The sequence below is a fragment of the Macaca thibetana genome, chromosome 1 (genome assembly GCF_024542745.1).
Source record: "Macaca thibetana thibetana isolate TM-01 chromosome 1, ASM2454274v1, whole genome shotgun sequence".
NCBI classification, from domain to species: Eukaryota; Metazoa; Chordata; class Mammalia; order Primates; family Cercopithecidae; genus Macaca; species Macaca thibetana.
Genome location: NC_065578.1, coordinates 209,220,329 through 209,233,934, shown reverse-complemented (window position 1 = coordinate 209,233,934; position 13,606 = coordinate 209,220,329). Strand labels below are relative to the sequence as shown.

The 13,606-nt window shown below is 38.5% G+C and overlaps 1 protein-coding gene across 8 annotated transcripts in view; it reads right to left on the bottom strand.

The window, feature by feature from the left end:
- The window catches only part of RYR2 (ryanodine receptor 2), a 795,071-nt gene that overhangs the window by 48,761 nt on the left and 732,704 nt on the right, over positions 1-13,606 (bottom strand). For all 8 annotated transcript variants that reach the window (XM_050770606.1, XM_050770614.1, XM_050770624.1 and 5 more), the window contains 5 exons: positions 13,312-13,392; positions 11,781-11,869; positions 10,243-10,371; positions 5,119-5,223; positions 1,909-1,990 (listed from right to left, as the gene is read on the bottom strand). In XM_050770606.1, coding sequence (XP_050626563.1) covers positions 1,909-1,990; positions 5,119-5,223; positions 10,243-10,371; positions 11,781-11,869; positions 13,312-13,392 — 486 coding nt within the window. The remainder of the gene's footprint in view (positions 1-1,908; positions 1,991-5,118; positions 5,224-10,242; positions 10,372-11,780; positions 11,870-13,311; positions 13,393-13,606) is intronic.

Below are 13,606 nucleotides of genomic sequence, written 5' to 3'. Positions count from 1 at the left end.
AAAGTGATTACACAAACATGCATAACGCTATTTACAAAGTAATTAGACTGACACACATAAAATGTTTCAACAAAAGTTGACACTTTTCCCCTTAAATTAATCAAAGAAGCAACATGTTTTAGATAAAGAAAATGAACCAAAGAGCCAGAAACTAAAATCAAGTTTCATATTAATAATAAAAATAAACATTTGCTCAGTCCTTTAGAGTTGAAAAGTCACTATCATAGACAATATCTGATTTAACGTTTTTACGTAAGGCAGGTACTTTTTGTTAACCCTAATTTTACCGATGAGGAAACTGAAGTTCAACAAGACTAAATTAAAATGGGCCCATTGTGACTTAATTATTAAAGGTTAGTGCCAGGTCTTCAGACCAGATGCGGAGAGCAAACTACGCTTTTTCTGATTCATAATGGAAAGCACCTTTCTACATTTCTTCATGATTTGTGTTGTATAGTTAGTTAGAAAATGGCAGATTCCTGAACTACAGGATTACAGAGTGCTTTTATTCATTGAACAGAATGTGCGATATAACACAAAGACAGGCAGGAGAAGAAAGGTCGCTGGTCAGAGGTCCACAGAGTCAATCTGGGAAGCAGTAAGCACCGTGGTGGTAAGAGTGTGCGATCTGGAGCTCCATCGTTGGGTTTGAATCCAGGTTTGATGTGCTTGGCAATGTGGGCAGATTTCTTAGCCTCTGTGTACCTCAGTTTCCTCATTTGCAAACTTGAGATAATAATACCATCAAACTCATAAACTTGTCACTAGGATTACATAAGTACTTAATCCAGTACCTGGCACATTATGAAGTTGGTTTTAAGTCATTGCTGTGGTTGCTGCTGCTGCGGTTATTATTGCTGCTGTTAGTATTTAACCCAAAATTTGAATCGGGGCCATGCATGGAAAAATGGATCCTGTGCTTAAAGGGTATAAAGTGGCTACTGTTCCTGCCAACTAAGGGCTTTAAGCAAATGCTGCCACTTCAAAGTCCTACCACGAGGCATGACAACTGCCTCCGTTAACTAAAGTGGAGTTATGCCATGTGTGGCAGACTCGGAGAGAAAATAGGAAGAAGTTAAGAAAAAGTGATAGGCACTGTAATACTGAACATTTTTCAGTTGTTTTGGTTGTATTTATAGGATTCCACCGAATTCTCACATCAATCTATCATTTCTATTTTTCAGAAGAGGAAGCTGAAAAAAGGGAGATGCAGCTGGTCCAAGGGTCATACCGCCCAGAGGTAAGGAAGTCAGGATTTAAACTCTGGCGGTGGATTTGGAGCCCAAGCTCTTAACCACTACGTTTCCTGCCTGCTACAGAAAAAAAAAAAAAAGAGAGAAAATTAAAACAGGCTGTGGTGGGGAGAACAAGACTACGACTGCCAGCATCCTTGGGGGGACAGAGGTTTTCCCCGCAGTGCCACGGCTTTAAGAACCCAAAGGAGTCTCTGTGGTCTTTTCAAAGCAGCAGCTTACCCAGTTGGACATTATCCCAATGTCCAAAATCCCCACTGATTATGCAAGCAGCTTACACTGCTGGAGGTTATCCAATGTGGATTTCAGATGTCCAAAACCCCCACCGCTTATGGACAAACACACTAACAAATAAAATATTCTTTAGAGACTGTCTGGAGAGCTTACTTTTTAGGATATCACTATGAAATGAAAAGTGGTGTTATAAAGTACCATTTTCATTCTGTAGATATGTAAACTGAGATATGCAGGATCTCCCTTTAAAAAAAAAAACTATTATGAGAAAAAGAATAAATAGCCAGTAATAAATCCAAGACATCTACCATATCTTAGTGTTATTTTATTCTATGCTACACTCTGATTCCATAAGCAAGCCCATGCTGATGCTTTAAATAAAATAATAAAGGGAATTTAAAAGTATATAAATCAAAACTACCTTCTAGCATGGACAGCAACATGACCACCATATCCTTCTGCAGATCCATTAATTCTTTTAAAAGCTCAATCTGACTGGAATCCTGAAAATATTAACATTGCATTTGAGATAATACAAGAAAACTGTGCAGCAAGAACATCATAATTACTCTCACAGAAAGATACTGCTCTGGTAGTATCTTGTAAGCACGTGAAGCATTATGGAACTAAAGGAGGGTCAAATATTAAAAATAGTTATACTTCACAATTAAAAAGTATTACTGATTTCAGCTAATGTTCTTTAAAGTATTTGTAGGCTAGGAACAGTGGCTCACGCCTGTAATCCCAGCACTTCGGGAGGCCGAGGTGCACCGATCACCTGAACTCAGGAGTTTGTGATCAACCTGGGCAACACGGCAAAACCCCGTCTCTACCAAAAATACAGAAAGTTAGCTAAGCATGGTAATGCACACTTGTAATCTCAGCTACTCAGGAGGCTGAGGCATGAGAATTGCTTGAGCCTGGGAGGCGGAGGTTGCAGTGAGCAGAGATCACGCCACTGCACTCCAGCCCAGGTGACAGAGCAAGACTGCATCTCAGAAAAAAGAAAGTATTTGTACGGACAATGAACATATCTAGCAATAATATGAAAGAACCATAACAGTGGTATATTCTCCAATGCCAAGCAAGACTCAAGAGCTTCTGCACATTTGACATCCATCTATCTTTTATTTGAAAAGCCCGCATTTTTTTCTTCTAACTTTCTAACTTCTTCTAGGTACTACTATGTAAAAATCAACTTCACATAGAAAAATATAGGCATATAAGCACCATAGAAGATAAACTTATAAATTTATTTGTTAGATAAACAAATTAACCAAAAACCTACACAGGTATTACCTATTAGTACAACATTGTACTAATATTGTACAATGTATCTTATTTACCAATTTGATTAAGCTTTCCAATATTACTCTGGTTAAAATTTTGTTTTTGCTTTTGATTTTTTACCATAAAGAAACATTCTTTTTCAAAGACATATTGTGTCTAAACATCAGTATGCTTAGCTACAGTCCCTGGAAATACAGATCATACTTACATCTGCATAACTTTACATCTCATCTGTTTTTTAAACTATTCTTTAGAAAATTTGTACAAGGCATTTTATTCAGATTTTGGTACATATGAAGCTAAATTCCTACCGTGTTGGGAGGATGAGACATTTTCTTTCTAAATAGCTGTTACGGAAACTATAAACCATGAACAGGTGCTAGGTAGCACCAGATGTCAATACCCTGATGGAAAAATATCAGGATGAGAACTCTCTTGTGAGGGTCTACATTTGGTTCATGTCGGTCTCCTTTACTTACCAAAATATCCCTAGTGATTAAATGAAAGACTGGAATTTCTTTATTGGGCTCAAGTCACCAATAACTCCATATTGACATTCTCTCCTTCACCAAACTCTAGCCAGGTACCTCTGAGCCCTCTTCTCAACTTGGCCTCAACTTTGGTCTATGAAGACTTGAACAAACACTAATATAGTTTCTAACTGTTCAAGACTGCATCTCTAGGATGAGCCCAGCCCTCCACTAAAGTACCTGCCTGGGAAAACGCGAGGTTGATAAAAAAAATCGACTGTTCTAGACAACATCGAAGGATAAGGACTCTGGAGAAGGACAGAATCCTAACTTTGACAATTGCCAGTTAGCAGATATAGCTGGTCTAATCACATTTACACCAATGAACCTGTTGTAACTTTTCACTCCCCTGACTCTACTGAGCCCCTGTTCGCCCCTTCTCTAATCTTCATTTTCCCATTAATATTCCCAGTCACCTCTGCACAAATCAAATCGGGTTCAGTTTATGCTGAACTCTTTTTCCTTGTTGCAATAGCACTACTGATTAAAATCCGTCCTTATTCATTTAACTAGTATCCAGCTTTGTTTATCTTTGACATTAAGATGGAGCCTTACCACTTTTACGAGCTTCCAGCCTTGTTGATCTTTGACAATACATCCTGCACACTGTCATATGCAGGCCTGAGGGGCGGGTTCTTCACTTTACTGCAGACACACAAGGCCTCAGGGAAGCGACCTGGCCCACATGGGCGGAACAAGTCACGACAGCTCAGGAATTAGAATGGCAGCATTCTGTCTTTTTTTTTTTTTTTTTTTTGAGACGGAGTCTTGCTCTGTCGCCGAGACTGGAGTGCAGTGGCCGGATCTCGGCTCACTGCAAGCTCCGCCTCCCGGGTTTACGCCATTCTCCTGCCTCAGCCTCCCGAGTAGCTGAGACTACAGGCACCCGCCACCTCGCCCGGCTAGTTTTTTGTATTTTTTTTTACTAGAGACGGGGTTTCACCGCGTTAGCCAGGATGGTCTCGATCTCCTGACCTCGTGATCCGCCCGTCTCGGCCTCCCAAAGTGCTGGGATTACAGGCTTGAGCCACCGCGCCCGGCCAAAAAAATTAAATTAGTAACAGCATTCTGTCTTTTAATCTGACATTCTTTCTTCTACCTGACCACCTGGCAAATGCCCACACTCTGAAGGTCTCGGGTTATGCCGTCAAAATTCACTGCACTGAACAGACACATTCACAAGGACTCTTCTATTTGTGTATCTTTTTGTTTCAAATGAAACAAATCCAGCAGGGAGAAAACAAGCTGATATTTTTCAATAGGTTCTCTCAAGTTGACATTAAAACATGGCGGAAAATCTGTTTATTCTTCATTTGCTTATCCGTATAATAGCTACTTTTTCTCTTTGTCACAAAATTAAATACACTGGTTATGGGTAAACATCACCCTACTGAGAACATCTGCTTGTTTAAGACCCTATAACAAAATTATCTCCCTTGTAACAGATTATAAAACCTATTTCAATTATCTGTAAGGGGAAGGAAAATTCCAGTGAGCCATGGCCAGGAAGGTGAAGCTTGGGAAATGTACAATGTTTGGGGACTCAACTGTTTCATTTCTCCATTACATTTAATTTCCTAATATCCTTTGTCTCAAATTTGAATAATGAATCCTATCTATTTTCAGGTTACATAATGTTTTTTATTTAAAAAAAGTTCATGTAGAACAAAAGAGACATGATAAAATGATCTTGAAAAGACAAGTGATAAAGTGATTTTAAAAAGATAATGTTCCAACATCAAAAAGCACATTTAATTTGCTGATGACTACAGTCTCCAGTTTGTCATTTAGGAGAGAGGAAGGTAGTTTACCTGCGACAGCTTCATCTGCATATGGGCAAATACATGAAGAAAGCCGACCACAGCATCCCACAGCCTGCTGTGTGCCAAACTCTGTTGATTCCCAGTGCAAGGACCCTGGAGCGTAAACAAACAGCAATTATTCCTCATAATTTATTTGCCAAAACAAACTTCACAATAACGGGAAAAGTTGCCTTAGTGCTGATGTATCTCACTGCTAGCACATTATCTAAAAAGATAGGAACTCGAAGCGAAAGAAAGAGATATAGTGATGATAATAACCCTTAATAGATAAATACATTCCTCTTTAAAATGTTTAATGATTCCAAAAAAATTTCTCAAGGATTTTTATATTTTGTGAATCTTTTTTTTTTTTTTTTTTGTCTGGCTTTGATCTCTTCTATTTAGAGGAAAAAAATAAGGTCTGGGTGCTTTGGCTCTTCAGTCCAATCAATCAGTAGTCACCATTTTGTATTGAGAAGAATCTGAGAATATGTTTTAGATGAGAGCTGATTACCCTTTTACTCCTAAATAGTAACCTGGATAAAGCATTCACATAGAGAAAAAAATCCTCTTCAACATTTTCTAAATTGGACAACTGTTTTACAAACGGTGCAACCATTGAAGTGTTTTAAAAGAATAATACTTGTTTATTAATTTCATGAATCCAGAATCCAAGACAATTGGAAGTGGTTAAAATAACTAATTGAGAGATCATTAGGCTGAGATGGCTCCAGTGTCTTGGGTTCCTCCCTAAGAAAACCAAATCCCAACTCAGTGTAAATTTAAGCTTAACCAATCAGAAACTGCCAACTAACTTCTAACTAGAGTTCACCAGTCAGAAACTGCCAACTAACCTCTAACTAGGAACTTTCCACTTTTACCAATCAAATCTCTTTGCTTGTCTTGCTTCCAGGAATGCCTTATAAAAGTGCCCCCACTCTTGGTGAAGGGCTGAACCATTAGTGTTCTGGTGTTGCTCAATTCATAAATAGTTGAATGCTCAGATAAAGTTCGTAAGATGTTATTGTGCCTAAGTTTATCTTTTAACAAGCCTAACTTTGTTCTCTTAGCTGACACGTCTGAAGTATCAATACTTGAGTGGATCTGCTGTAGCAGCCAGACTGTTTTCTTGGAGCCGATTTCTATTTCCACTTTCCAATGAAAAACTTCTGCCATCGTTCAGTTTTGTAAACTCATCTGCATCAACCATGAAAATAAATAACAGGGATTTTACTTAGAAAGGAAAAAAGTACATACAATACTGTTCTTAACTTCAAATTCCTTCATTCCTTTAGGCAAATAACTCATAATAACTTTAAATTGCAGACCACATAAAAACATTTCGGATCTTATGCTAGAAACAAGTGATTGGAAGAGATGGCCATATCCAAGATGCTGAAATAGAACTTTTTCCTGTCTCAGTATCTCTTGAGGCCCTAGAGCTGAGATATTGACTATGTGTTCTCATATGATTATGAGAATGACATGTACCCACATATTACAAAAGCAGTAGACTATCTGCAAAAGGGGTGACTAAAAATAGATCTTTCTACTCTAAGGATATAAAGGGGTTGGAGTTGAAAAGGGGGAGACTTTGGAGGGAGTTCTCCATGTGCTGAGCCTCTCCATTTCATTACTTCTGCATCCCCTTACAGCAAGTGAGAGAAGAGGCTTCAGGACAGCCATCATGTGAGCTCAGTTTCTGTCTTCTGATGTTAGGAAGCATAAAGTCTGGTATTAGAAAGCATGACAGACAGCATGTGACAAAAAAGATGTGTGTTTCTTATATGGACTACTCAGGAAGGGGCCGTTCTGCCCCATCTGAAATCAGTCTGAAATGGTGACAGAATTCCAAGGTGGATGGGAGCCACCAGATGCATGAGGTCTGACGGAATAACTTTAAACTGGATGGGAGAAGAGTCATTTCCAGGCACTGGAGGACTAAGAGGGCCAGGCTTGCACGTTAGATGAAAAAATACAACACATCACAGCAGAGGGCCAGCTCCATGGTGCACTCTGGGATTACATGTGCCCAGTGGAGACCTTTCCTTCCTTATACCTCCTCTCTCCCACAGCTCCAACCCAGAGGAAGCCTGCGGTTAACCAGGAGGGGAAAGGGAAAGAGAGAGAAGAACCTTGAGGGGAGAGAGTAAAAAAAGCGCAGATTGGACTCCCTCCAGAATGAACAATATCCAGATGGGAGTTCTTGCCTACACCCTCACTCCACGATTTCCAGCTGAAAATGAGGCCCAAGAATGAGGGGAAGCTTTACTGAAATGAGACTATTTTTGCGACAAAGTGACTGACATGATTTTATTTATTTGAAAGTGGTCAGTGCACAAGATTCCTTCTAGTGGTAAAGAAACGGTCGACAGAGCAAGTCTGAAGGGACAGTGGTGAGAAGGAATCAGGTTATTTTAATCTGGAGGTCATTAAATCCAGCTCATTTAATGTACCAGATATAGTAGTTTTATAGTTTCCTTCGTCCCTGGTTGTAATTAGTCCAAAATGGCTATTACAGCTCTGGTTTGAAAGCAATAGATCTTTAGGGTTTTCCTGTGGTTGATGTTCAGTGTCAGTCTGGTATTCCAATGGCATATAAATGAGGGAGGATGAAAAGTGCAAGAGGCTATTAGGTGAACACTAGAAAGCCATTTTTAGGAATATAAACTTGTTTTTTCTTCAAGTCAGAAATAATTTTCTTCCTGTGATAGGTAAGGTTTAAATCAAAAGTTGAAGTATTACAAGGGGTTATGCTCTCGTGCAACCCCTCGGTGACCAAAAGTTGTCTGGCCAACCCTCACGTGACAGAGTCACAAGCCCAGAACCAAAGTACCCATTTCTTCTTCTAAAACCTGAAACACACAGAATGTTCTTTCTAGGGCTTGCTCAACCTTAGGTCATCAGCTTCTGGGAGCTGTAAACTCCCTAGCCTGGTGCCTTGCATTCTTTTTCTCGTGATGTATGTGCCTGCAACATGGAAAACCTTTGCTAACTACCAGAAGGACCTGTGCCAAGGACAGATCAAGCTTTCCCTCTTCTCAACAACTACCTCATGGTCTTACTCTAGGAACCTCGACAATACAACATCCTCTTACTCAAACAATTCTTCCCCTTTTATTAAACTGGGATTACAATCTTACAGGTAATTCCATTTATTTCAATGGTGTTGGATCTCCCCCTTATATAACTTGCTGTAGTTAGAAGTTTGAATAATAAAGCAATATGCAATGCTGTAATCTAAAAGGCAGTCCAGAAGAAGCACGAGGCTAACGATAAGCTTATCTTCATGGTGTCAATATTTATCAGCAGATATGCCACTAAGGCAAGCTTCCCTAAACCATATTTCACTAAATGTAATGTGGTTACTTGGACTGTATCCCAGAATTTTAAAAAACAAAGAACATGAATGGAAAAACTGGTAAAATCAAAAGAAAGCCGTAATTTAGTTAACAGGATGTGCCAATGTTAATTTCTTAGTTTTGACAAAAGTGCCATGAGTATATAAAATGTCAGCACTAGGGAAAGCTGGGTGAATCATATACAGAAACCCTCTGTACTATCTTTGCAACTTTTCTGAATACCTAAAATTATTCCAAAATACGTATTTCACATATGATTGTTATTTTAAAATGTCATATAAAAAAGTAACAAGAGAAGTTACTTGTTACTTCTGTTTTTTTTTTTTTTTTTTTTTGGTTCTTATTGAACCAAGCATGATAAGCCATGTGACTCTATCCAATATCCTTTGAACATTCACGTAGAAATCCGTGTTCTATGACAACACCTAATAAAGAGTTTTGCACATAGTAAGAGCTCAATGGATGCTTCTAGCTTTTGATAAATTCAGGAATCTCAATTATTTTAGGAACCAAGAAATGCCCACTCTTAGCTGAAATGGCGGTTATGTTTCATTTGGAATATATTATAGAAATCATCCTGATTCCCATTTCTGCAAAATCCAGCGGCTTGCTAATGCCATCAGTCAATCCTGTTATTTATTCAGGACGTGACACATGAATGTTGTTGTACTGGTATCATTCTAGGCATGAATGAGAATACTAAAGCAATAATGAAAGCCAGGAGAGGTAAGGAAATGGGACTATGAGTAGACCAAAACTGACTGAAGCTTTCACTTTTATTTGATTTTAAAGGAAATGTTATTAGAATTATCAAGTGTGACTTTTCCATCTGGAAGTGCTGAAATAAGGTTCCTCTTCCCCAACAAGGCAAAAAATAATACAGAAAGTGCCATGCTTCCAAGGGACCGAATGCAGAGGAGAGTGAGCCTAGAGGACGTCTTCCTACCTCTACAGCACTTACTCTTGGTTGGCTGTACTTGGCCATGAGTCATTTATTTACTGAAACAGCTGTAACTGTTAGGCTCCTGGGATACAATTTATTTTTAACTTAACCTTTCTTTTCCCCACAAGCTTATGTTTAGTCTCACAAAGCCAATTATAAGTTTCTCCCTCCTGTTTTATCCTTAGCATGGGACATGTCAAACATAGTGAATGATTCAGGGTAATATGGGCCACTGAGACAAGACAGAAAGGAAAGATGACTGGTCATCAGCAAAGTTTTGCTGATTGAAGAAAAACCCAGAATTTTATCAAATCTTAAAAAAAAATCTGAAGTTAAGTCTAGAAGCTTAGTTCAAGGAGAACATAAAACAAATCGATGTAAAACAGAAAAGAATATTCTATACGGTATTTGGAATTTTATCTATAATATACATATGCGATGTTTTCAAACACTCTTCTCTTTCTTAAGTTTCTATGAAACTTCTTCCCACTTTTAGTGGAATACTAGAAAGAGTGGCTTAATGTTGTGCCTGCTTTCCCTTCCTTCCTTAATATTTACTAAGTGCTTAATATATATACCAGGCCCTGGAGGTGCAATAGACCTAACATCACAGTCCATACCTCTAAGGAGTTAACCATATCTCAACCTGCCAAATGGTGAAGCAATTTCATTCCATATAAATGCACATCTCAACCTAATATTTTAATTGTAGCAATTTGCAAAGAAACTCGGAAAGGGGTCAATAACAGATATGGAAACTATTCTAGACACACTGTATTTTTCTATGGAATTCAGTGCTACAGATAGCAGCTATGTTTAAATGTTTACCTGAATATACTCTGTAAGAGTGTTAAAGACTTGTTTTGCCACTTGAATAGCTTTGGAGAAATTCCGTTGTCCTTGTTCATCAATAACATCTTTCCCAGAGTAATACCAGTAAAAGTCACTAATTGATTCCTGGGAAATAGAGATGATATTGTTTATTATTCAGTCACATTCTAAAGTTACCATTGACTAACCAGTCTGGGACTCTATGCTTGAGAAGTATTTTAAATAATATATATGGTAGCAAACAAAAACATCTGTGAATTAAATATCATTCTTCAATGATTTTCCTAAACATACAATATGGGAACCTCCTTCTTAGATATAACTAACAACTGAAGACAAGATCAGAAGAAAACTTAGCTTTGAAAATTACTGTCTGGTAACCCTGAACTTCATAAACATAAGAATTCATTAAGACTGGAGCATATTTATCCATGAGCAAAGTTAGATGTTTACTACGTGAGCACAGAAAATAGATGAATCATGGAATAATCTTTTTTGGGGTACCGACATCTGACCTCCTTTTTCTCCAACAAAGCCAATAACATTTCATCAGTGAGAACTCGCTGATATCCATGGCTTTTGCACCTGTCCCTGAGAAAACTGGCTGGATTGCTTGTAAATACTAATCATTATAAACAATTATCTAAATAAGATCAATCTCTATAAACCAGATGTATTTAACAATAACGTACATTTTAAAGAAATGTTGGTTGGATAAGTAAATAATCCAGTTTAGTTCAGCCTGTGAACTACGTTTGGGTTTTCAGACAATTTTTAAAATTGCAAATGTGTTTTCAGCAACACTTCTTGGTGTACTGACTTCAAAATGGACCTTCCCCCACCACATTAAGCTTTCAGTTAGCAAAAAAAGTTGTGATATTACACACTCAAAGATTAAGGAAAAAGCTGAAAGTCTGCATTTATAGTTTTTAAAATACTGTGCTTGGTTTGGCTTATAAATAAAATGAGGGGGAAAAAAGTTGTAAAGGGCTCTCATTATTTAAGAGGCCTACATCTTCAATTCAGTTTGAGTAACATTCTCAAATATGATCAAAATATCAGAGATTTTTTAAGCAATGTGGTATGAAAATTAATGCAAATATTAGGACATCTGACAAGAAGTGACCTTAGACTGTGAAATCTCAGTATATGGTAGTAGTTACAAAGCCTTTCTTTCCTATTCCTATGAATGTTCCAAACATTCTTCCCCAATTTGTCTAACAACTGTAGAAGAAGGAGCAGAGTATAAAAGTGCTTTATAAAATGAAAATGACTTTAAAATACCATCAAGCTAAAGAAACAGAGGGGAAGAATCTCTACTTACAGAAATAAAATATGAGCAAAAGTAGGAGGCAGGATCAGGAGTGGAGATAACAGTGGCAGTTTTGCTCTAAGAATTGCTGAGATATTGTGATCAGAGATAAACTATCTCAAAAACTCCTTTCTAGTTATAAACCAAAATACATTAAAACTCTGCCGTATTGTTTCAACATATCAACCCTTTTAATTTGTTACTAATATAGAAAGCAACATACCTGAACTCTCAGTAGGTAGTCTACAGTGGAGATGATTATGTTGACAGTTGTATTATTGCCAGTCTGAGTTCTCAGATAATTCTGAAAATCTATGCAAGATAAAAAAAATGTTATTAATGCTTGCTCAGAAGTTCAAATTGAGTTATTCTGAGAACTCCAAAGGCAAACGTTTTCTGCGGCAAAATCATTGTGGGTTAGTGCAGTGTTTTTATCTAATAGTGTTAATATGAAAATAATTTATATTTTCCATAAAAAGTGATCACCCCCAAAGAGTATCTGCGTGCTCCATAGATGATCAATATTCAATTTTTGTCTCAGATGTTTCTAATATCAGTTTCCTTATTCCTAGTTTTAGAGCTCTGGGCAAATGAATGACTGAAAAAGGTTGCTATCCTTGAGGATATAAGAAGGAAATTTTTTTTTTTTTTTTTTTTTTTTTTTTTTTTTTTGAGACAGAGTCTCGCTCTGTCGCCCGGGCTGGAGTGCAGTGGCCGGATCTCAGCTCACTGCAAGCTCCGCCTCCCAGGTTCACGCCATTCTCCTGCCTCAGCCTCCCGAGTAGCTGGGACTACAGGCGCCCGCTACCGCGCCCGGCTAATTTTTTTGTTTTTTTTAGTAGAGACGGGGTTTCACCGTGTTAACCAGGATGGTCTCGATCTCCTGACCTCGTGATCCGCCCGTCTCGGCCTCCCAAAGTGCTGGGATTACAGGCTTGAGCCACCGCGCCCGGCCAAGAAGGAAATTTTTTATTCATTAATCACTTACTCCTCAGTACTGTGCAAAGTGCTGGGGTCAGCCAAGATAAAATTAAGACAGAGTTCCTGCCTTCAGGGGTGCACAAGCCTGTTAGAGAGTTAGATGTGTAAACAACTAATGGAGATACATTATGTTAAGTAGTACAGTGAAGTATGTGTACACTCAAGGTAAAGAGAGGTGGTACAAAAGAAATAATGCTCTATATTACTCTATAACTATTTATATTTTTCATAAATCATCTTTTTTTTTTTTTTTGAGAGGATCTTGCTGTGTTGCCTAAGCTGCAGTGCAGTGGGGCAATCACAGCTCACTGTAGCCTCAAACTCCTGGCCTTGAGCAATCCTCCTGCCCCAGCCTCCCACGCAGATGGGACTATGAGCACGCACCACCATGTCTGGATGATTTTTTAAATTTTTTGTAGAGATGGGGGTCTCGCTATGTTTCCTAGGCTGATATTGGACTCCTAAGTTCAAGCAATCCTCCCACCTCGGCCTCCCAAAGTGTTGGGATTACCAGTGAGGAACCGCGCCCAGCCTCATGTGTCTTCCCTAACATCAAAATAATTAATAAGACTCAAGTGAAATAGCTATCCAAGGACTGTGAAAGCAGGGAAGCAATGTATAAAATGTCCCAGTGCCCAATGCAGAGACATGTTCTAGAACAATTTATTGTCTCTAGAATGATGCATAATTGGAACTAACAGGTTCCTGTTATTACTGGCTTGAAAACATTATTTATACCTTAGTAGCATCAGAAGTTTTGGGGACTCACAAACCTGAGTTGTGTCCCTCACAGAGTAGCTGCAGGAATCGGAAGAGGTCACAGGTGAACTCATCGTCCTGTAGAACCTTTTCTCCTGCGGGAAGTCCAGAGGGATCAGACATTACCAACCACCCCAGGCTGCCCCTCCCTTTCTGTCCCCACCTCCATACAACTTGCATGTTGATCTAGCATTGTTCTGAACCAAAAAGAGTCACAGGTCATAGCCACTTTGCTATCTGAAGCTCATAAGATCATGCGCTTGGCAGATAGACGCTCTTTTTCTTTGTAAGAAAAGAAGGTTTGAATTT